Here is a 21,764-nt window from a genome sequence, read left to right as displayed (position 1 = left end):
GAAGAACTTGCTTAGATATTGCTCAAATATGTTGCAAATATAAAATATATAAAATATTGTATTGATATGTATGGCTGAAAAGTTTAATATACACACTAATCAAAAATAGTTTCCAACATAAATTAGAATTAATATTGCCTGTCTAATTCTCAGCCGGATACTTACTTGATGATGAAAAGCCCTGTAATGATCACATGGGGTGCATCTTCATTGAATTAGAGGGAAAAATTATTTGTAAATTGAGCAAAGTCTCAATTTATTTTACCCCCATTCTGTTAGTTTGATGGCACACTGAACAAAGATAGGAATAGGCTAGCGATCACGACCATGACAACAGCACAAGTGCGACACAAGACGCATGGTGACGTGAGGCCGTTAGAGCCACACCGACCGCTCACGACGGCTCAGTGAGGCAGAATGAGGACTTCACTCTTACCGTGCTGGTGATCAAGATAACGGTCGTGCCACAGAAGACAGATACAGCAAGCGCCACAGCGGATCAGCGCCGTGGGGGCGAGGAAGCAGCGGCGTATAGAGAGACAGGGAGCGGCAGTGCGGACAGATGTGGGGAGATACAGCGGACCCGGACGGGCTTCCTCAATTCATAACGCCAGTGGCCTTTCATTCCATACCCAGCCTTTTATTTGCAATGTATACTAGATGGATGAACCTGTATCCCACCTTCCACTTCACACCTGCAACCAGTGCATTACTTATGGGTGACTACATATCCCACACAGCAACAGCACAGCAAATACTTCCAAATGAACAATGAGCATGACGGTGGTCAGCCGGCTCCGAGTCTAGACCACGCCCAAGCGGTCAGCGTTCCTGAGTGAAGAGAAAGCACCCCGTAGCACGTATTATACAGACACAGCACTAGATCGTTGAGCAGAAGAATAAGCCATCGACCAAATATGGCATTACCATTTAGCAAACTAGTGCCAATATTTAAAAGAAGTCGGAAGGCCATCTGGCAGCAATAACATGATGCAAAGTACAGCAGACAAACACGGAACGTGAGCCTGTGGTCATTTTGTATTAAACCATATCAGGACTGGACAATAATTAAATCTGTTGAGAACATTATTTCTAAAAACATTTTCAGTGAATTATGAAAGTTTGGGCAAATTCCTGTTTTTGTTGTGCAAAGAGAGTTCCATCAATATTCATCATATTTCAAGGGCAGCCCAATTAAAACTGCCCCCTTGTGATGTGCCAGCAACTGAAGTCCTGGCACGGAACTAGTGGAGACAGTTAGTCATTGTTCCGGGTCATTCTGCTGACAGTTGTGCCACCCCCCCCCCCCCCCCCAAAAAAAAAACACGCGCCCATGCTATCTACAGCTACATGACATCTTAACAGTCACAGCAATACAGAAGAGCAAAACGTACAAACAAACAGAATAACAGTCTTTCATTTCAATCTACCGATTTCAGCAGGGAATGAGAGGGAATGTCTACAACCCCTAATATACAAGAACAAGAAACAAAATGCAGCCATTACACCAACTCACAGCACACACGCTGACACTTGCACACACCCATTATTTTATCTTCTTGCACTGTGTTTCTGGAGAGGTTAAAACACATTCAGTGACAAAGGAGTGCTTCAGCAGAAATGGGTCCTATTAGACAATGTGGTTTATTGATGAACAGATTGTCATCAATCCGCTTTTTAGATCATGAACAACTTTGGCTCTTTAGAGTCACTGGAAGGTAAAGAGCAAACACAGATGCTTCTGTTTCTGGGTAGAAACTAATCAATACTGAAAGGAAACATGGCAGTTTCCCTTCAGCTCTCCGTCTCTTCCTGATAATTAAACACTCTCCATTCCCAATGGACAATTACCACAGAATTGAAAAAGCATCTTAATACTTTAACAATGTCAGTGTCAAGAACCTAAAATATCAGCTGCATTATGACATTTGTAATTTTCTAAGTTGGAAATTTTATCCAGAAATATGCAAAAATAAAAACTTGCTTTGAACAAGGTTTTCATAATATTCAGTTTTTCAACTAATAATCATATTTTCCTGTGCCTAAAAATAAATAAATGAAAAGGGGTCTCGGTGCAAGTCACTCTCAGAAAAAACAAGCTTCAGTATGAAGAGACAGCTCCCCCATCAGGCTACAATAAGTACTACAAATCAAACCACCACAAAAGTAGGGGTTATAAAAAAGGAGTTACTTTAAAGATAAATATGCTATGAAAATATATCTATATGACCACTTCGCATCATTGAAAATTACATAAAAGTAAAGAATGCCCAACCCCCCCCCCCCCAATATAAATAAAATATATACAAAACTGATAAATGGAAGAAAAAAAAACCCTCAACCCCCTTCATATGTATTTTATCTTACACTGCCAATGGAAAGCAGGAAAAGAAGCCCAAAGAGGAAAAACTAATGAGTTCAGCCAACAGTGTTGTTGCTACATATGTGCTGCTACAACACAAAGTTCAACTTGTCAGGAACCTAAACATCTATGTTAGTCTTCACATCCAAAACACTAGTTTTTACCATGGGCTACACACGTCAGCACACGTGAGCTTTTACCATGGGCTATACATGTCAGCACACATGAGCTTTTACCATGGGCTATACATTTGCACTGGTTGGGCCCATATGTTGTAGCCATTAACATTGCATAGATCTTGAATATAAAACTTTGCATTTTGTAGTTAACAACGTTAAGCCATTTTACAAACATTGAGCATGAACTAACCAAAAATAACCGTAACAACTAAACAGAAGACAATTAAAAGGTGCCGTGTTTTTTGATCATATTTGCAAACCAGTATTACAATTTGTTTCTCCATTTGGGGTTAAGAATTGTTGGATAACTGCCATGTTGTGTAAAGTTATAAGTAGCTTACATTACTGTAGACTGAAGTTCTTTCAATATCAAAATAAAGGCTAAAATTATCCACTGAAATGAAACTTTTTTTTTCTTCCTCTTAATTTGCAGCTGCAAAGCCTCCAAATATTTCTCCAATGTAAAACACTAAGAAAAATGAATATGGGAATTTGACAATGATGGGTACAGACAGTATGTTTCACCAGAATACATTAATTTGAAAAGAGAGATTCTAAAATGTGTATATTTATATTTGGTATTGGTAACTTATGCTAAACCTAAATCTGATCACCTGCATTGAAGCGCAAGGTAAGTAACAAACTACATCAAACTAAGAAGAAAAAACAAGAGAAAGAACAAGCGCCCCACAAACATGATCTACTGTACCAAATCCTTAACTGCCCTTCTACATTTCCTGATAGCTTGAACAAAACCTTCTTCATGTCCAAAGATGGATACACAGATACAGATAAGAAGAACGACTGCTGTTCCTCTTCTCAATCCCGCGATAGGCGATGTTGAGTATTGGATTACCATGGTCTGAAAATAAGCAGCAATGTGACCTCGCGTTGTTGACAGACACACCGGTGTCTCGATAGGCAATCAGTAATACCAAAAATGACTTGACAAGATGAACTGTTTCAATCTATGAAGGGTATATGTACTAAGATATGGAAATGCAGGACCACAAGGCACACAGAGATGCTAAGGCCACCAGAATAATTAGCCAGAGCTTACATTAGCAATGACACATATTGATATGCACAGCATGACTGTTGTTGGACAATTCTGTAGAATGCACGGAAGTGGAATCCATTTTGTAGCTGTCTGTCCATAAATGCATGGAAATTGTATCACTGGTCTGTAACCCTGTAATTGAATCATTCTGTGTTATGATTTCTCAGCCTAGAGAAATATCAACCAAAATGCATTATGATCAGCCATTCAAGTGTTGGGACTTTTATTATAAGAAGGATTCTGGTTCTGCTCTGGTTTGTCACCACTGAACTAAAACTATTCGGACTCTCTACTTACTAAAAAAACCAAACATCTTTGCAAATTCAGCATGCAAAAAAAAATGTAACAAGTAAGCCAACAAGCTGATGGGATTACTGGGGAGGTTTGCTGGAACCTGCAGAGTGTCTCCTGTGGGATAAAAGTCCATTTGTGCACAATGCACACTGAGGCCTATAAATGTGGTAATAATATGGAGCTACATGAAGGTGCAATAACCACCAAGTGGATGTCCTCTTATAAGCCAAATTAAGCAAACCTAAGATAGTCTTTCAAAATATGATTTTCTAATATTTTTGGTAGGATAGTGTATTTTAGAAATGAGTTGGTGCATGGTCTCATTTTACTAAAACTAAAGGTGACTAAATCCATGACCTCCATGGAACAAAAAGTATCTCAAGTCCTAAAGTCAGAAAATTCCAGTTTTTTGAAAATTCCAGTTATAAAATCCAGTTATTGGTAAAGTAGATTTCTTGGCAAGTAATATGTGCGCTTTCAAAACCTCAAAAAAGTCTAACAAGGAGAAATATTCATAAAGTAATGAAGTGGAAATGAAAAAAAGAATCTCTTCACCAGAACATGACAATAATTAGGTGGAATAAGAACATCCCCAGATAACTCTTCTGAATGTTGTCACAACACTAAAAGTGGAAGCCTTCAATATTAACACCTTTACATTGAATAATTACAGCTCTAAAATACTCAAGAGGTTTATTCATTCAGGGTTTGTAAGGGGAACAAGAGGGGAAAATCTAAGGATATTGAATTGATTAACTGAGTTTCATTACTGGATGGATGATGGACAAAAATTCACAGAATTAGTCTCCTTGAAAACATTCAACCCCCACAAATAGTAGAAACATCCTCATTCAAGTATCATTACCACATTCTTGGCAGTTAATGAACCATCACTTCACATTCTGATCATCTACAGACACAAACATGCTACTAGGTTCAAAATATAAAAGAGGGAATTATCTGAGGCTAAAATGCATTAACATACTCTCTTGTTTCTCAAGTATACTGTGCAATAGCATGTGATAAGATTTGCTGTAGAAACCAATTTGATTGTATTTGTTAGGTTTGACTAATTGACATGCACAAACATTACACGGAAGTTTTAATTCTTCTGTTTTAATAGTCTAAGCATGTTTGCCTGTGTGTACCTGATTTACTTTAAATGCTTTATTCTAGGTGGCGATGCATTTCTCCCTGTAGTATACTGCAGAATGTGTATAATTCAAGCACTCCACTTAAGATCTAAGGCTACTATGCACAGATTACTTACAAACACTTTATTTCATTTTAAAGGTTACTAGTTTTTAAAGCAAACAAATATCAGATCTAGATCACTTAACACTCAAGGTTTCAGTATCTAACAAGCAAAATTAGTATGGTGCCAGTGATAATGTAGCATCTACGTATCCTAATGGGTATTACTGTAGCATCTACATATTTTAATGGGTATTATTGTAGTGTCTACACATCTTGAAAACCCTTTAGTCAATCTACATTCCTAAAGAACACTTTGTTCTGAATTTAGATGAGACAGGAGACACCACTGATAAAGCTTGAAAAATGAACCTTGTCTTCCAAATGCCAGTCAAGAGTTAAAAGGCATGGGATTCAAATCAACACTGTTATCTACAGCTCACAAGGAAGGTATATCCCTCCTGCACCATTCGTCAGACACGACAAAGCCAAGAGTGAAAACCTCCTACACCAGTAAGGCTCTATCAGAACAGTAAAGCCACTGGATGTGTTGAAAGGTTTGCTTGATTTATGGAACATTACAAACCAACAAATAGCTAGTAGAAGTGTGATTAGGCATATTCCTTCCGTCAATGGAGTAATAACTGTTCAGAATGGTTTTGTGATTCAATGTTTGGATTTTTGTCTTGTTTAAACACGTTCTTTCAGATGATGCCAACATCAAGTCCACCTTTAATGTCACCCCCCCCCCCCCCTCTCTGAATATGGCCTCTGCCAATCACAGGAACCTTAGCAATCTTGGAGGAAGAGCACTAATGCGTGCTTCCTCTGAGAGGCCTGACACAAGCTGCTACTCTTTCAAGGTTATGCTTCCCCTCAGAAACCAACATTTATGCTACTTTTGGTGAGCATAATTTTTTATTGACGTGTCACCATGTTTACTTATGTAAATATGGATTTCCTTTTAGTGTGGTGATGCTGAAAATGAGCATCTTGTGGGATGCTCTTTTGTTTGAAACGAAGGACCCATGTGAACAAAGCTTCTCACTGTCTACAGTGGGAGATGCAATTTTAGCCAAAGCCAAGCACCTAAAACTGAACCTTGACCTAACGACTGCTGGACCAACCGGCCAACACATGAGTGCTTGTGTGTTCCTTCACATTATGTTATGTTAGCTTTTGAAACTTTTTGAAACGTGTTATGCCAGGTAAGAGAAATACAGCCAGAAGTAAGAATATCTAAGGAAAAGGGGACAAAAAAAAACATTCTAGCACATTTTCTAGATGTTATTTCAACAAGATGACATATATATGAGAGAATAATGACAATATAAGCCAAACAGCCCCCATGATTCATCACTGGCTGGCAGCACTAACGAGCACATGCAACATTTAACAGGAAATGACAGCACAGCCCTGCTAGACATCAAGAGATGTGCGTATTAAAGGAAGGCTTATAGGTAACACTACACAAGCACATGCTTCGTAAGGGGAAAAAAGTGTACCTTACACCTTATGCAACTGACCTAAATGTGTTGATTCTCTATTAGATAAATAGAACCAAAATAATTAACTATTGCGATTCCAACAGTTAAAGCAAGAAGCACTATGGAGAAACGCTACTCCAGTGCAGATGCCATTAAAACAAAGATTAAATGCACAATGAAATCTACAAAAATAGGCTACGTGTTCACAATATATTAACATGAGAAGTGGGACAATGTTTCTCCAGATTATCAATCTGCTGAAATCTGCTGGTCAATACAGACACTGGCTCATCAACACATATAATGTGCTCACATTCCTTTTTAATATCAAATCCAAAATCCATCCAGACTATTTAGTAATGTATTAGCATGGTCGTGTTCAACACCAATGTAACCATGGCAATGTTAGTTTAGTGCACCACGATTCATTTACATGCAGTCTTGCCACTGCACCATTATAACTCTATAGCAACAGACTCATACTAATTGTCTCACCCATGTCAGGATCTTTTCCTGGAGCACTGAAAACTGAAATCTTTTAGGCAATCTTTAAAAAGAAAAACTTATAAGCAACTGCGGCTGTTTTTAACCCACTACCAACCCATTAGAAATCCACCCTTCAATGGATTGAAAAGTACTTTTACAATGGCTTTCCAAACAACTAATTTCCTGTCCCTGCCCCTTGTTTTCAAGCCTCTCCAAGCCCCATGGAATGAAATTAAATGGGACAACCCTTCAAGAACCTGATGGGTCCTCAGACATCCTCCACAGCTTTTATGTAAACAGACTTGAGGTTTTTGCCAGACATTTCCCATATGCCATCCTTGGCTGTGACGGTCTCTGCTGCATGGGCTATAGTCGTTCTTCTGTGCTTGTCTGCAGTTGTCATTCAAAACTTCAATTTCACGCATCAATTGGTAACCAAAAAAAAAAGGAACACTGCTTCATTACAAGGCTACGAGTGTTGCACTGCAGGCCAACCCTCCCAGGCTGCATTGATCTTAGAGGAACAGCAAAGTTCAGCAACCTCGAGCAGCAACCTCGCTGCAGGACTTCAGTTCAATTTTGGCGTCACGTGCCTTCAAAACGGGATGTGGAATACGGTAGTGTCATGCACAAAGCAGCAATAACAGGGTAACATTAGCTAGCTAGGTAACAAAACACAGGCATACTACGAGCAAATATCATATGCCTGCTATGAGGAAAAGGACCATAATACATCAAAACAACATTAAAATATAACAGAGGTTATCACAAATTTTATGTCTATATTAATGGAGTAAGCAGGTTTGTTTCTTTGCTTCCGCATCCACTTTCGCATGATTCGCAAGGCATTCTGAGAAATTTCTCACAAAACTACATTTGTATTGTGGCTCTGATAAGCCAATTTGGAGGATCATGTAACGCTAACACTATGCCCCCTGTAAACCAGGAACTGGGACACCCATCCCTTAGGTGCAAACACGCAAAAGCGGAGCAACTGGAAGTGTTGGGAGCAACGGGTGAAATGAAACCAGGATTTAATGTTTATATGGAAAAACCATCTTTGACACATCACATCATAAAAATGCTTACAAAATATTACCAACTGGAAAAGCCAAAAAAGTTTGGCTAATGTGAAAATAACCACCAGAGCAGAGTTCTCACTAAGGGATTAAATGACCAGAGACAGAGCTTGCTTTTTCAAGATGTGTGTGAGAAAGCCTATTAACCTACACAACACAAATACATAGAACTGGAAATGTAATCACAGGACAACTAAAAAATAAATAAGTGATAGTAAATATCTCAGCAGTAAGCAGTAATTGTTGATGCACTGCAAAAGGCAATAACGAAGGTATAGGACTGATGTGTTTAAAACAATTACAAGCAGTACCTTTTTAAAGTGTAAGATATATACTAACTGACTCTGAAAATGGCACCATGTAAATGTTTAGCCTAATAAGAGTGGAGGAATCTTACAATATCAACAATACAATATCTTTGGGTACAATTACTGCTTTATGGAGGTTCTGCATGGTTGGCCATGAGTGCATGCAACCCACTGAAGCTCCACTACAGCATGACACACCCAATCTTCTACCCTTACATAGACTAACAGTATATTACAAAATCATATAAAATACAAAACCACTAAAAGGCTAAAAGCCAATGTGTCTGTCTAACATGTTCAAGCAATCGCTAGGAACCCCTTAGCTAATCAAACTTGAGGTAAAAAGCAAGGATCTTGTGCTGGCTACTCAAGTGAATAAGAGATGTTCTGCACAGAGGGGTGGTCACCACTTCAACGTCATCAAAAGAACTTCATGGGGGAAGCAGCAAGCAGATATAAGGCTGGAATATGAACTATTTAGCCACAATAGACATTTTAAAATCAGGACTCAAATTTATGTTTAATCTAGCCGTTACTTCAGTTTTGTAACAAACAAGAACTGGAGTACCAGACTTGCTTTGCTTTTTAAATTGTGTAATTATTTGTGTTTTTTAAGCTGCAGAACTCACCGATGACTGATCATATAACTGATCGTGAGTACAAACGCTCATTCTTATCTAACTGTATCCAAACCAGCTAGGACTGGAGTTACTCATCTCTCACTGGGTTTTAATTAAAATGACTGGCAAATGCCAAGTGCATTTCCAAACAGTTCTCAGATACATGTCTGTGTGTTATCGCTTATTTGAGAAAAACCATTCCAATCAAACATTTTTTGCATTTGTCTTCATCAATAATCAACTTTATCAACACCTTCATCAACAATGTTTCCACCTCATCCAAACATAAAAACCTTTGACATTTTCTGGCTTTTCCATTCAAAATGTGAACAGGCATTTTTAAAAGAATGTCCATATCTCCTGACTTAATGAACAGTGCACCTATAAGAACATCCAGCTCTACAGCCCGTACGTCAGAAACGTGAGGAGAGGCTGCGATTGGGCTGGACACTGAGGGCTTGACCAGAAAACCATCGTTGAGGTTCCTGCCTTCTCCATCCATCCTCTGAGCAAGGAAAAAGACATCCAACAACCACAAACATTTACTCCACTTAAAGATCCTGATGTTTCTATATATGACCAGTTTTATTTCAACTATATTGCTTTCTAAGAACATTGTTTAAACCAGCTGTCCTTAATTCCTTCATTTGTAAAGTAACTTGAATTGCCTTGCGCATGAAATGGGCAATGTAATTAACCTTGCCAATGACATGTGATCATACCTATTAGAATAAAAAAATGTTGACAGTATTCATTATGCAATCCTTCCTATCACCTTTCTGACAAATACCTTAACATAATAGTGTATATGCCTTACGCAAACACATACAGTAACACTTTCAAAACCATATTTTTTTTTCCAAAGACTAAGTGTCAATACCATTTCTGCTTGCAGCTTTCTCCACTGAAGATCTATTTTAGTCTTTGCCAAGGTTTAAGTGGTGACCACCCCTTTGTGCAATACAAATCTCTCATTCACTCGAGTATACAGCACAAGATCCCTGCTTCCTCAGACTGTTTCTCCTGAATGACCACTCCATTAAAGCTCCCCTTCTTATGTGAGGGAATCAGGTTACCGTTGCGTCAAGCTGCGTGAATGTATAGGATACACCTAAACTTAGTTTGACGCCGTTAGCCACCGACGCCATGGCACTCTACCCAGCTACAGTCAGTCAGTTGCTGTAGACAGCCTATTAATCTACACTGTTCATGTTAGTTCCCCCTCACCTCTTTCAGTGTGTCGTTTCTGACCACAGGCCTGTTGAAGGTCTTTTGTGTGGTGAGCTATTTTAAAATACACAAAGGATGATGCTGAGCTTGAGAAATCCAGCAGGTTTTTACTGCACTGAACTCAGCATGCCAGGGTCAATCATCCCATATTCACAAGCACAAAGAGGCATATTGGTTTGAAGGCATTCTGCCTCACATAAGCCAGATCTGATTTGTTGGCGTTCTTCAAAGGTTTTCCTTGACCTGCTTAATTCCTTCCTTCTCTACTAACTGGAGTGGATTTAAGATCAATTAGGAAACACTTATTTCTCCTGGTCAGTCTGTTTTAAAACGCATGCATGCTCTTCGGGTTCTGTCTGAGTGTCAATTATTTTGATACAACAGAAAGTCTCCTTACATCAGGTCTTATTTTCACGAGACATGCAATACTGGCTGAGTGAATCTTTTCACACTAGGAGTAGCTAGAGCCAATAGAATCAGATTCTAGAGACCTGCACAACAAGAAAAATGAAGCGAAATAATCTACTCAACAAAAACTGAAATCAGTGTGAAATCAATGACATTCAAAGCAACAAGGGCTTGCTTCAATCAGGTAAAGGTTAAATGGAATGGTGATTAATATTTGCATATTACCCAAAATGCAAGATTGGGATTCTTGCTTTTGCTGTGTCAGACAGCCTCATTTCTGGTGTCCGTTTGTCAAAGCTGACATCTCACACCGTATGCCCACAACCTGCCAAATTATCACGCAATATGGTTTTGTTTCCATTCAGCAAACAAAGCAAACCCTGGAGTTGGATACCTCATGTCAAATGTCAGAATGGATTTGAAACCTGGCAACTGATGTCAGCTTTACTTGAAAACGTTTCAGAGCACCATAAATGTCTCATTCCAGGCCCGATTTATGACGGCATCTGACATATGAAGACTGACATATTTCATTTTTTATTCAGTGCCTATTATTCCAAACACCACAGACAAGAAACCCTGAAGGTGGCACGTGTTCTCATTTGCCAAGATACAATAATATATGTCTTCACACTGAGTGAGGTGCAATGTCTTTTCTACATCAGACAGAGGAAAGTTCACTGCGTCAAAGAAGCTGAACCAAACATATCCACCAGCAGCTGTCTAAAGGGGTCTACGGGCAGATGTGTGGTCAGAACACGAGTCATCTGCCCACTGAGATCTTCAAAACTGAAGAACATTTTCATTTGTCCTTCACGTGCCCGTTTCATGCAGCTGTAAAACTCTCCTGCCTTACAGCCAGAACCGCTGCTGAGCCTCAGCACATGTAAGCAAAAGTCAAAATGCAGGTCCAACTGCCAGGTACTTGGAAAACATGGCACAAGTCATGAATTCTGAAATTACAGACAGATAATACATGTAGGCAGAAATTATGTTGTAATTATGACACAATTAATGAGCAAGGGTTGCAGGGCAGGCATCACAAATCTAGGGTGGAAAAGACAGCCGTTCTGCAGTGTGTCTGTCTCAAAGCTGATCTTAGTCACTTCACTGAAACACTATGATTTGTCACTCGAGGCACTCAACATCCGGCCCACAAAGAACACCAATTCACCACTTTCAAGCATCGAAGGGAACAAATAGTTGCATAGAGGAAAACAGACTTGCTATTATTTATCTATCAAGACTAGAGAGCATCACAAGTGCCTTTGGTCGAGAGAGCGGAGGCAGACTGAGACGAGCACACATCACTCACCTGGCTGACCACAATGTCCAGAACTTTCTATCGCTTCCAGACCACCACTCTTATAACGACCTCATTTCCAAAGAAACATAATTCTAATGAGGGTGAAAGTGACCCATAAGCTGGAGTGTTCACCACTACCCGTTCCCAGCTAAACATGCCTAGCTAAGCACTCCCAGTTAAGCATGCCCAGTTAAGCCCCCTGAAACCAGTAGCCTTATTACCAATTATTAACAACACAAAAGGAAAATCTGCTCCATCTCAAACATCCAGTCCATCACTGGTCTCAAAGCTGTTGCAAGACCTCCCATGCAACTCCAAAAACACACACACACAGACACAGACAGACACACAGACAGACACAGACAGACACAGACAGACACAGACAGACACAGACAGACACAGACAGACACAGACAGACACAGACAGACACAGACAGACACACACACAGCATTTGTACCAAGCAGGGAATTGGTCCCCAACACTTGGAGAAGTTTTGAAGCTTTAAAAAATAAATATCAGTGTAGGGATGGCCACATTAAAAGGCCCTGAAAGAACTGTGTTCCTTAGACAACATGTTCCCTGTACAGTGCACTACGCTTCCTGCTGCCTTACCAAACGATGGCGTTCTACAGTAAATGTTGGTAGAACGAACATGGCCCTGTCTGGGCCCAGGAAGACATCACAGCAGTGGGGTTGCCTCTGGTTTATTTACAGCAGTTTGATCAACAAGAAAACTAAAAGGCCAGAGAAGGACTTTGAATAAGTTGCTTGATGGCTGGAATTCTCATCCACTGTGTTGATCCCCCCCCCAAACAGCCATTTAAAAATACTGTATAGCATCAACACTCTTTTTCTAGAATACATTTCCTGTAACCTGCAGATAATCAGAGCCGTGATTTGCACACATTCGTCTAGACTTCCTTCGGTTCAACTACCCAGCTGGGAAAAAGACATCGGAACAGGTTAATAAGCAACGAAGAAGCATTAGTGACAGAGAACCACAAAGTGAAGCAAATTCCATCCACTTAGATTAGTAGTCTGGCATCACACTGCAGTTAACACGGAACCTATAATGGAGACGGATCCCCATAATGCACACTTCACACACTTACATTTACTTTACACCGCCAGTTTCTATTTCACCTAATACCAACCCACAAATGGTTCCAAATGGAGTAACAATACAGTTGTTGTAAAAAAATAAAGAAGCAGATTAAAAAGGCTGAAACCATTGTGTGTGTGTGTGTGTGTGTGTGTGTGTGTGTGTGTTTGGGCTGAATCCTTTCTCTTCTACCACCAATAATTCTGCATTATATCTAGCTGGGGTGATTTGCATCTGGAATCAAATTGCAATTCACAGTATCATCAGTTAAAATAAAGAGTTAACACCATACAATTTTTCATGTCACATATCCAATGAATAAATGACAGGACGAAGAACAACAAATGCATCATTTCTGAAGCATATGCTGATTTGGCTAAACTTGAGGCACCTTCTTTACATTAAGATAAATGTCAGCCAAAGCTTTCTGTAGTTCCACATAAAAGAAAAATGTCTTTTCAAAATCAGATTTTTTTTTTTTTTTTGGGGGGGGGGGCACATTAAACAGATAAAAACAGGACTTACTGCAAGTGCCTTTGAGAGTGTTGTACGGAATTCATTCAGAACAATGGTGACAATATCCTGGTGGGGAATGTATGCATAGCCAGCCTGCAGAAAGACTTTCCTCAGCCGAACCAAATCCAGGGCATCTTGGAACGGGACCTGTGCCAAAATAAAAGTCTTAATACAGCTCCAAGTCAGGGTTTCCCCCTATCGCTGGAAGTTCTGTTTTATTTAATCTGATAACGCATGCCTTTTCTGCTAAACTCAGCCAGTAGCAGACATCTTAAGTCCTTAAATATACTGCTCCATTTAAAACAAAACCTACAGGCAATTTTGCCATTAAAAGCTAATCAAAACTGAGTGCAGTTTAATTTCAAAGAGATACATGCAAGTTGTGGCATTTAAATACACCATGGGAGGCTTTTCTGAATAAAACATTACTCTGAACACAAATGTAAAGCACGCCTCCGTAAGAACTCACAAATCAACAACATCTCTCGATTTTGTTAAGATGGTTGTCATCTTACTTTGTAGAAGTCTTGCTCTGATATAGTGGCTCCACTGAAACCGTAAGTGGAGTTAATGAGTCTGTCTTTTAGCAGCTTCTTCTCATCAGCGCTTATCTGCCCACAGGAGGAGAAACGGACACAGTCAGGGCTACTTTCAGCCAGCAGCAGGCTTCAGAAACTAGCAACGTCGAAAATGAAGTCAAGAACACTACAGTTTCAGTTTGGACGTAAAATCACTATTTAAAAATCAGGATACTGGTTTTTGGTATTTAAAGGTTTTTTTAATCCCATTTTTTACTAAAATTCCTAGATATTGGAAATGACATAAAAACAATATTGCTAGTTCACTCAAACAATACTCCATTTATTTCCATAAATGATTCTAATACAAATACAAAACACCTTCACAGTTCTCAATGCTCCTTCATCACCATCATTCCATGATGGGTACGCAATAGACACTTTAACTGATATTGTCTTATGTTTGTGTCCTGGATCACCACTGTAAATATATTATGATTTGTTCCCAATAGATATTACTGACTAAAACTTACAATATGCTCTTATTTCAATTAGAGTAACCAAGGTCTGTCAGCACTGACATGGACTCTGAAACGCAATAGTCTTTCTTTTTAGAGATTTTAGAAATGCATACGTATAATGACACTAAGCTTTTAGTGAGTCTATGAAACTGTACTGAACCAATACCTTTACAAGCAGTGTATCAAAGCATAGGCTAGTTCAAGCATCAGTCTGACAATTCAACGACAGACACACCCTTCATGACTAAATTTAGCTTGCAGAGGATGATTTTGAAAAACAAAACACACTACAAAACCATCATGAGGATCGACTGCTTATCCTGCTAATAACATGTACTCTTAAAAAAATGTCTGTGTTTTAGTACCAAAGTTGACATCACACATGTGGTATTGCAAAAAAAGTGCACCAGAGCACAATGAGAAACAGTGGCTCGGTGTAATCAGTCACTCTGCCTCAAACAGTCCATCGAGATCAGCCCGAAGCACATTTTAATGGGGCTGTCGTCATGGGCGCTCAGCCCTTACATCGAATAAGACGGTCAGGCTGCAGTGTTTACATGAGCAGAGCTTCATTTCACTAGCAGTCTTAGACCAATATCACACCACCGGTGGCCATGTCAATATGGTGACTGTTGTGTTGATTCACTGTATCTGTAGGGCACATTCTCAACGCTGGGACACTTACATTAACATGAAGATACATTTTTTAAATACTGAATCTATTGAAAAGTCTAATGTATTACTCAGACCTACAGGCCATAGATGAGAACTGCTTTTATCACAAAATCCTCAAGAGACCAGGGGGTGGTTGGGTTTAGACGGTTTCTTAGAAGTGCTCTCTTGAAAATGTGATAAACGTATTGGTCGTCCATAAATTAGCATGCAGCACCACCTGCTGTTCAAAATACATCCAGTGCACTTACAGTACTGGTCAGGACTGGTTACATTCAAACAGAGAAAACTTTTTTTTTTGTTTGTTTCTTCTTTAATGTAAATGTGCCATATTTTGTCAACTGTCCAATTTGTCCTCCACTTTTAAGCCATCTGTGCAGTTAGAACACACACACACACACACACACACACACACACACACACACACACACACACACAACTAGTGATTACTAGGGGGCTGTGGATCACACGTGCCCAGAGCGGTGGGCAGCCCTAGCCCGGCGCCCGGGGAGCAGTTGGGGTTAGGTGCCTTGCTCAAGGGCACCTCAGTCATGGCCTCAGGTCTGGGAATCGAACCCACAACCCTCCGGTCACAAGACCAGTTCCCTACCACCAGGCCATGACTGCCCTTTACTGATATAGCAAAATTTGTATTAATGACAGCACTAAAATGATGACTGACTATTCCCATAAATGTATATGATAAATGATTTATATGCCCATAAATAAGTTAATTTAATGTGTATGGGTTAAAATGGAAAGGTAACACCACTTTGTGATTTGACACATCAGTTAGTTATTCTGCAGGAGGAATAATAAATGCAGCGTGCTTTTGTTCTCTGTAAGGCAGTTTCATCTATACTTCCAACAGAAAGGTATTACTGTTGACCATCTCAAAGGAAACGCTCGCCCTCTCACTCAATCTTGGCTAACAGCCAAAAAACTACAACCTAGTGGTTCGAAAATTGCCACTGAATACCCACATGTAAAGGCATTATCTCTAGAGAAAAATTATATTTACTAGACACCTCAAGAATGTCTCAGGTTTAGCATTCCACTCCTCCTTGGTGAGAAAACACTTCTGGAAACCACACAGCACGAGGCGGTCTAGGACATGTTCTGGTTTCTATTGATGCTTTTCTTTCTTTCTTTTTTCAGTCCAAAGTAGTACAATAAAGCTCAAGACAAATAGCCTTACCGGGTCATATCTTAGATTATTTCTATGCAGGAATTCGGTCTTGTACGTTGAGATGAGGTCATCAAAGCGGTAGCGGAACAGATCCATCTCCTGCTGGATAAACCAGCGCCTCAGATCCTCCCTGAAATAAGATTTAAGCCACCTTATTCTCCATCTCAATAACAACAAAACCTGTTGTATCACAGCCAACACCAATGAGAAAATGTCAAATGATACATTTAAAATAAAACATTGGTAAGAATAACAATTTCTCCATTACCAAGCCATTAAAGTGTGGATCTCTACAGCTAGAAAATCTCAGATCTCGCACAACCTGTCTCAAAAACATCTTTCCCCCATAAACATCTAAACCTCCCCAAGTGTCCTGAGCCACCTTAAGATTTGTTTTTGTGGTACATTTCTCTCTTGGATTTTGTACACAATAGTTGCACAGCTGAAATTCTCTCATACACGTACTACTACGAAGAACAATTTTTTTTGACTCACTGTATATTGCACAAAAATTTCGACACCAACGTAAAATAAATTGTTTTGCATATATTCCAGAGCCGATTCATTTGCACAGTTTACAATGCATAATATTTCAATATAAACCTGTGTTGTCTTAGCACTGTTGTTACCATTTTATATTTCCTTCATTTCGTTTTCTGTGTAAATTGTAGACCACATGTGTCTTAGTCACACCCTCTTTATGACAATAAATTAAACTGAATGCAGACACAAGTGCACATTAGCCATATAAAAACCCAAACTAGATTAACTTGAGGATTAAAAACAGCTTACACTTACGTTTGGCAATAGGCGAGCCGTAGAATAAAATGGGAGATGTGGTCTTTCCTTCGCTTCTCATATTCAGTTGGTCCAGATTGATTTTTGTCATCCTTATTCAGCACAGTAGAATGTAATAAACACCATCACTAAACCACTGGTACAATGTGAGTTACATCAGTGTTCCTCGACCTAGTCCTTGGGACCCACTAGAGGATGGACACATTTAGCTGCTCCAATCCTAACTTCCAAAATGTTTAATCCAAATCATTAAGAACCCTGAATTGGCCACCTAGTACAGGTGTATTGGGAATTTGTTAGACTTGACTACCTGGTACAGATGTACAAAAAATGTGTGATCTGGTAGATCCCAAAGCGTAAATTGAGAAGAAGAGGTTTACATGTATCTAAAAATGATTGTGTTAAAGGATAATCGTACATGTTTCCCTTACCATTTCTGTTTTGAGGGGGAAATTGAGATTGTGGCATTCAGTGTATAGTTTCTTCTTGTAATCGTCCGACATTTTCACGCAGCTGACTCCAAGGTTTTCCACGGTCTTCAACACTTGAAGAAATAACACAGACGATGGAGGTTTGGTGTGTGGGACATTACACTGATCATTTAAGGACCCGATAGTCTAAGAAAGCACGGGGAAGTGTTAACGTAGCGGCAGAGTAGTGAGAACTTACACTTCAGCCTTTCCACGGCGAAGGTTTCAAACTGGACGAGTGAGATGTTCTCCAGGGGAGGATGGACGTAGAACTGGAGACAGTGGCCGTACAGCTCACTCTGGGGGCTGAGGGTCACCTTCTTCCTCCTGCCTGTGAACTGCATGCTGGCTTTCTGCTCCAACAGGGATATATATATATATATATATATATATATATATATATATATATATATATATATATATATATATATAATACATCTAGCTATCCAAACTAGATAACGTGAGAACAATAGCCTGCTTTTCTATTGTCTTTCGGAAAGGTTTACTTTATAGCATGTCGCAACGTAGTTAGCTAAATAACACGAAGCAGCCCGAGGTATAGCTAGCTGGCTTATTTGATGCATAAAGTTGCAAGCAGGTATTTATCTAATCAGCCATCCTAGTTAACTCCTCTGATCCTAGTAATAGAGTTATCCTAGATCATAGAACGGCTAGTTGCTACTACTAAGTAATAAATACATGGGTGTCAATGTTGAACATCGGCACTGCTCATCAACCACAAAAGCTCGTTTACACGAAATAATACACAGAAAGCTTACACAATTCTTAAAGAAAATTATTTTAATGTTAAGAAATAATAAATATACAAACCCGTAAGTGTACAACGTCCTAACGCCAGAAGCCCGCCAACAAGCTGGTACAAACTAAGCGCGGGTAAATGACGTAACGCACTCGTCACGCCCATCGGCTCTGCTGTGTAAATATCACAGCGCCCCTGTGTGTACAGAGATCGCAATGCCGTGCGCTGCATGCACTAGTTACTTTATTAGTGGCATGTACCTTACAGGTGTTTTTTTGATTCAGAGTGCTGTATGTGCTGTTGTATTTATGAAACTGGTCTCCACAGTTTCTGACTACTGATCACCAGATACTTTGATATGGTAGTGACACGCACGGACGTAGTTTTTTTTTTTCAAAAGCCGGTTTTGGTCCCCCCCAGTTTTTACAGTTAAAACCAAATATTTAAGTAGCGACGAAGTCATGTCCCCCCCACTTTTTAACGGTTAAAAAAACAATATCCAAATAGCGACAAATCTAGCACTAGGATCATGCAGCTCCGAGCTCCCCCCCCCCCCCCCCCCCCCCGCTCAACAATTTTTGTTCACAGCGCTCAACAATTTTCATTCAACCCCCCCCCCCCGCTCAACAGTTCGCCACCCCAGATTGTGTCCCCCCCACTTATGAAATCAAAACTACGTCCATGGTGACACGTATGAATGTAGGCAATTAATCACAGTAATGTTTCTTCTGGGCCTTTACATGTGTCAGTGTCTCTGCTGGGATGAGAGTTCTTAGGCACCCAAACGTTCCCACCGATTTATGCGGAAAGGAAAAGAAAATATTCCAAAGCAAAAATGTAGGCTTGTTTTTATTTTTTAGACTCAACTTCTCAAGGATTATACACAATAACCTTTTTTTTACTCAGCTCCACTTGAAACTACAATTCAGGTCAAATTACTCATTTCCCTGTTTACACTGTTTGTTTACACCTAAAGTGTACTTATATGACAGAATGTCATCCAAAGTAATATTATTCAGAGCTACATGGGGGTGTGGAGGGTGGGAGGCTCTCTGCAAGTGCAGATGGAATAAACTTCGCCATCTGTCATCCTCTGGCTAATACTGGATAGTTGCCTGATTGCATGTGGTGAGTACAATGCGTTTAACACACAAGCTTGATGTATTATATATACGCACATATCTGCACATTGCGTTCCAGTCTTCATAATAATCAGTCACATGGGGGAACTTCCTGAACCTACACTTCAGAATCAAGGGCTTTGAAAGGGGGAAGGGAAGTTGGTGTTCCTGCAAACGCACACATGAAATCTGATCATGTCAGACACCAACTCATGTAAGGGAGGTGTAGATCTGTGGGGTGCTGGGGTCGTCGCAGGGGTCGTCGCAGGGTCGTCGCAGCCCTAGAGGTTATCCTGCTCCTGCCGTGACGTGCTCCCCGTCCTCTGCTTAAAACACCGCTTGCAAAACATTTGCGACTAAATGGCCTTTATTTATCACATGCGGCTTAGTTGCAAGACAAGACATGTTTTGTCAGCAAAAGGGAACATTTCTCCTAGGGCTTTTCAGCATGAAGCTGTGTGTTTGGAGAACAGCGCCAAGCACTTTAAGAAAGCATGCCAAGGGGAAGAGTCCCTCTCCACCACTACCCCCAACGTCTCACCAGCGAGGGCAGTAAATCAGGGGCAGCAGAATGAGACGCTGAGAAGCAACGTGAGGATGCCAAGGCAGCTGCTGGGGAACAGGAAAACCATGGCAACAAAAGCAGCTGAAGCCCGATCAATAACTGCACAGTGTAACTGCACTCAATGAGACGGATCCATGGAATGCTTCTGTATCTCAGAACAGAAGTCCAGATGGGCCTTACCTGGGGCTTAAGACAAAACCAATTCTTGAGATTGGAGAAGCTATTCTGTTCCATATCTTATGTACATTATGAACTGTTTTGCTCATTCAGTATTATTGCAATTCAGTTGTTTACTGTTTGTTACTGGCTATTCATTAGCTAATGTTGTAAAGATGGAGACTCAGAACATACCTTTGACAATTTACACACAAATGGCATAATACCAACATGTCTCATAGCAGTGGGGGGTTGGCCTATGTTCTATAACACCATTACACACTGGGTTGCAGTACAAAATCCACTTGTTAGATTTCATTTAAAGCAATGCATGGGGTCTGAAATTTGGGGGATTGTCTAGGTGTATGTGTAAATTTATTAGTACATTTATTTTGATATTCATTAATTCATGTCTCTCAAACCCGGTCTGACATATTTCTATATTGCTTGCTCTAACACACTTAGTTAAGGTGATGACACTAACTTGTATCCTACTGTGTAGAATTAACACTTTTAAGGCACTTTATTGCTTTTATATGCACACCTGAGTTGTGGTTGCGACATTTGATTGTTCACATGTGAACAATGCCCATCAGTAAACAGGACTCTGACTTTTTTATGTTGAATAAGGCAGTTACATAAATGCCATGGTAACAGTAAAGGTGAACTGAGAGCTTGGTAAACCAAAGGCCAAGGAACAAAAGAAAAGGTCATTTGTATTTTAATACAGAACGTGACACATTTCAGACCACACACCTTTAAGGGAGGAAATTCGGCTTTGTATGTTCCTGGATTCATGAGGCTTTCTCTGTAATTTTTCCTTAGTCCACACTGTAGAGAGGAGTCATCATTTAACAGAAAAGGGAAACCAGTAAGATAAGTGTTATAGACAGCAATTGTTCACAAATTTACAAATAATATAATTGAAAGCAATAAAGCAAAAAGAGGTGTAGATAGATATCACACAACAGGACATGAACCCAGGAATGAGTCAGCAGTAGAGTGTCACGTATCACGTAACATTTTCCCCTCAGTCAGATGACTCTGCATGCAAAATGTAAGAACGAAATCCTATTGTATTTCCAAAATGCAGTTGCTTCTGCTCTTCTGGGAAGGCTTGCCTCACAGCTTCAGAGTAGGTTTGTGAGAATTTGTGCCCATTCAGTCAATAGTACATTTGTGAGTTCAGGCACTGACATTAGACAAGATGGCCTAGATTCTTCCCAAAGGTGTTGAGTTGGGTTAAGCCCTGGATTGGTGTGCAGACCAGTGGAGTCTATTCACACCAGACTTATCACCACCTTGACCTTATTATCATCTTGAACTTATCACCATGTTTTTATGGACCTGGCTTGGTACATGG

The 21,764-nt window shown here is 39.9% G+C and overlaps 1 protein-coding gene across 1 annotated transcript in view; it reads right to left on the bottom strand.

The window, feature by feature from the left end:
• The window catches only part of prim2 (DNA primase subunit 2), a 44,780-nt gene extending 26,077 nt beyond the window's left edge, over positions 1-18,703 (bottom strand). The window contains exons 1-7 of the mRNA XM_076975387.1: positions 18,631-18,703; positions 17,999-18,152; positions 17,761-17,873; positions 17,330-17,421; positions 16,541-16,661; positions 14,147-14,242; positions 13,641-13,778 (exon numbers count right to left, since the gene is read on the bottom strand). Coding sequence (XP_076831502.1) covers positions 13,641-13,778; positions 14,147-14,242; positions 16,541-16,661; positions 17,330-17,421; positions 17,761-17,873; positions 17,999-18,143 — 705 coding nt within the window. The 5' untranslated portion in view covers positions 18,144-18,152; positions 18,631-18,703. The remainder of the gene's footprint in view (positions 1-13,640; positions 13,779-14,146; positions 14,243-16,540; positions 16,662-17,329; positions 17,422-17,760; positions 17,874-17,998; positions 18,153-18,630) is intronic.
• Positions 18,704-21,764: the final 3,061 nt, after the last annotated feature.

The sequence above is a fragment of the Brachyhypopomus gauderio genome, chromosome 15 (assembly GCF_052324685.1).
Source record: "Brachyhypopomus gauderio isolate BG-103 chromosome 15, BGAUD_0.2, whole genome shotgun sequence".
NCBI classification, from domain to species: Eukaryota; Metazoa; Chordata; class Actinopteri; order Gymnotiformes; family Hypopomidae; genus Brachyhypopomus; species Brachyhypopomus gauderio.
Note: the sequence above shows the minus strand (reverse complement) of the source record. Positions and strands in the feature narration are given on the sequence as shown.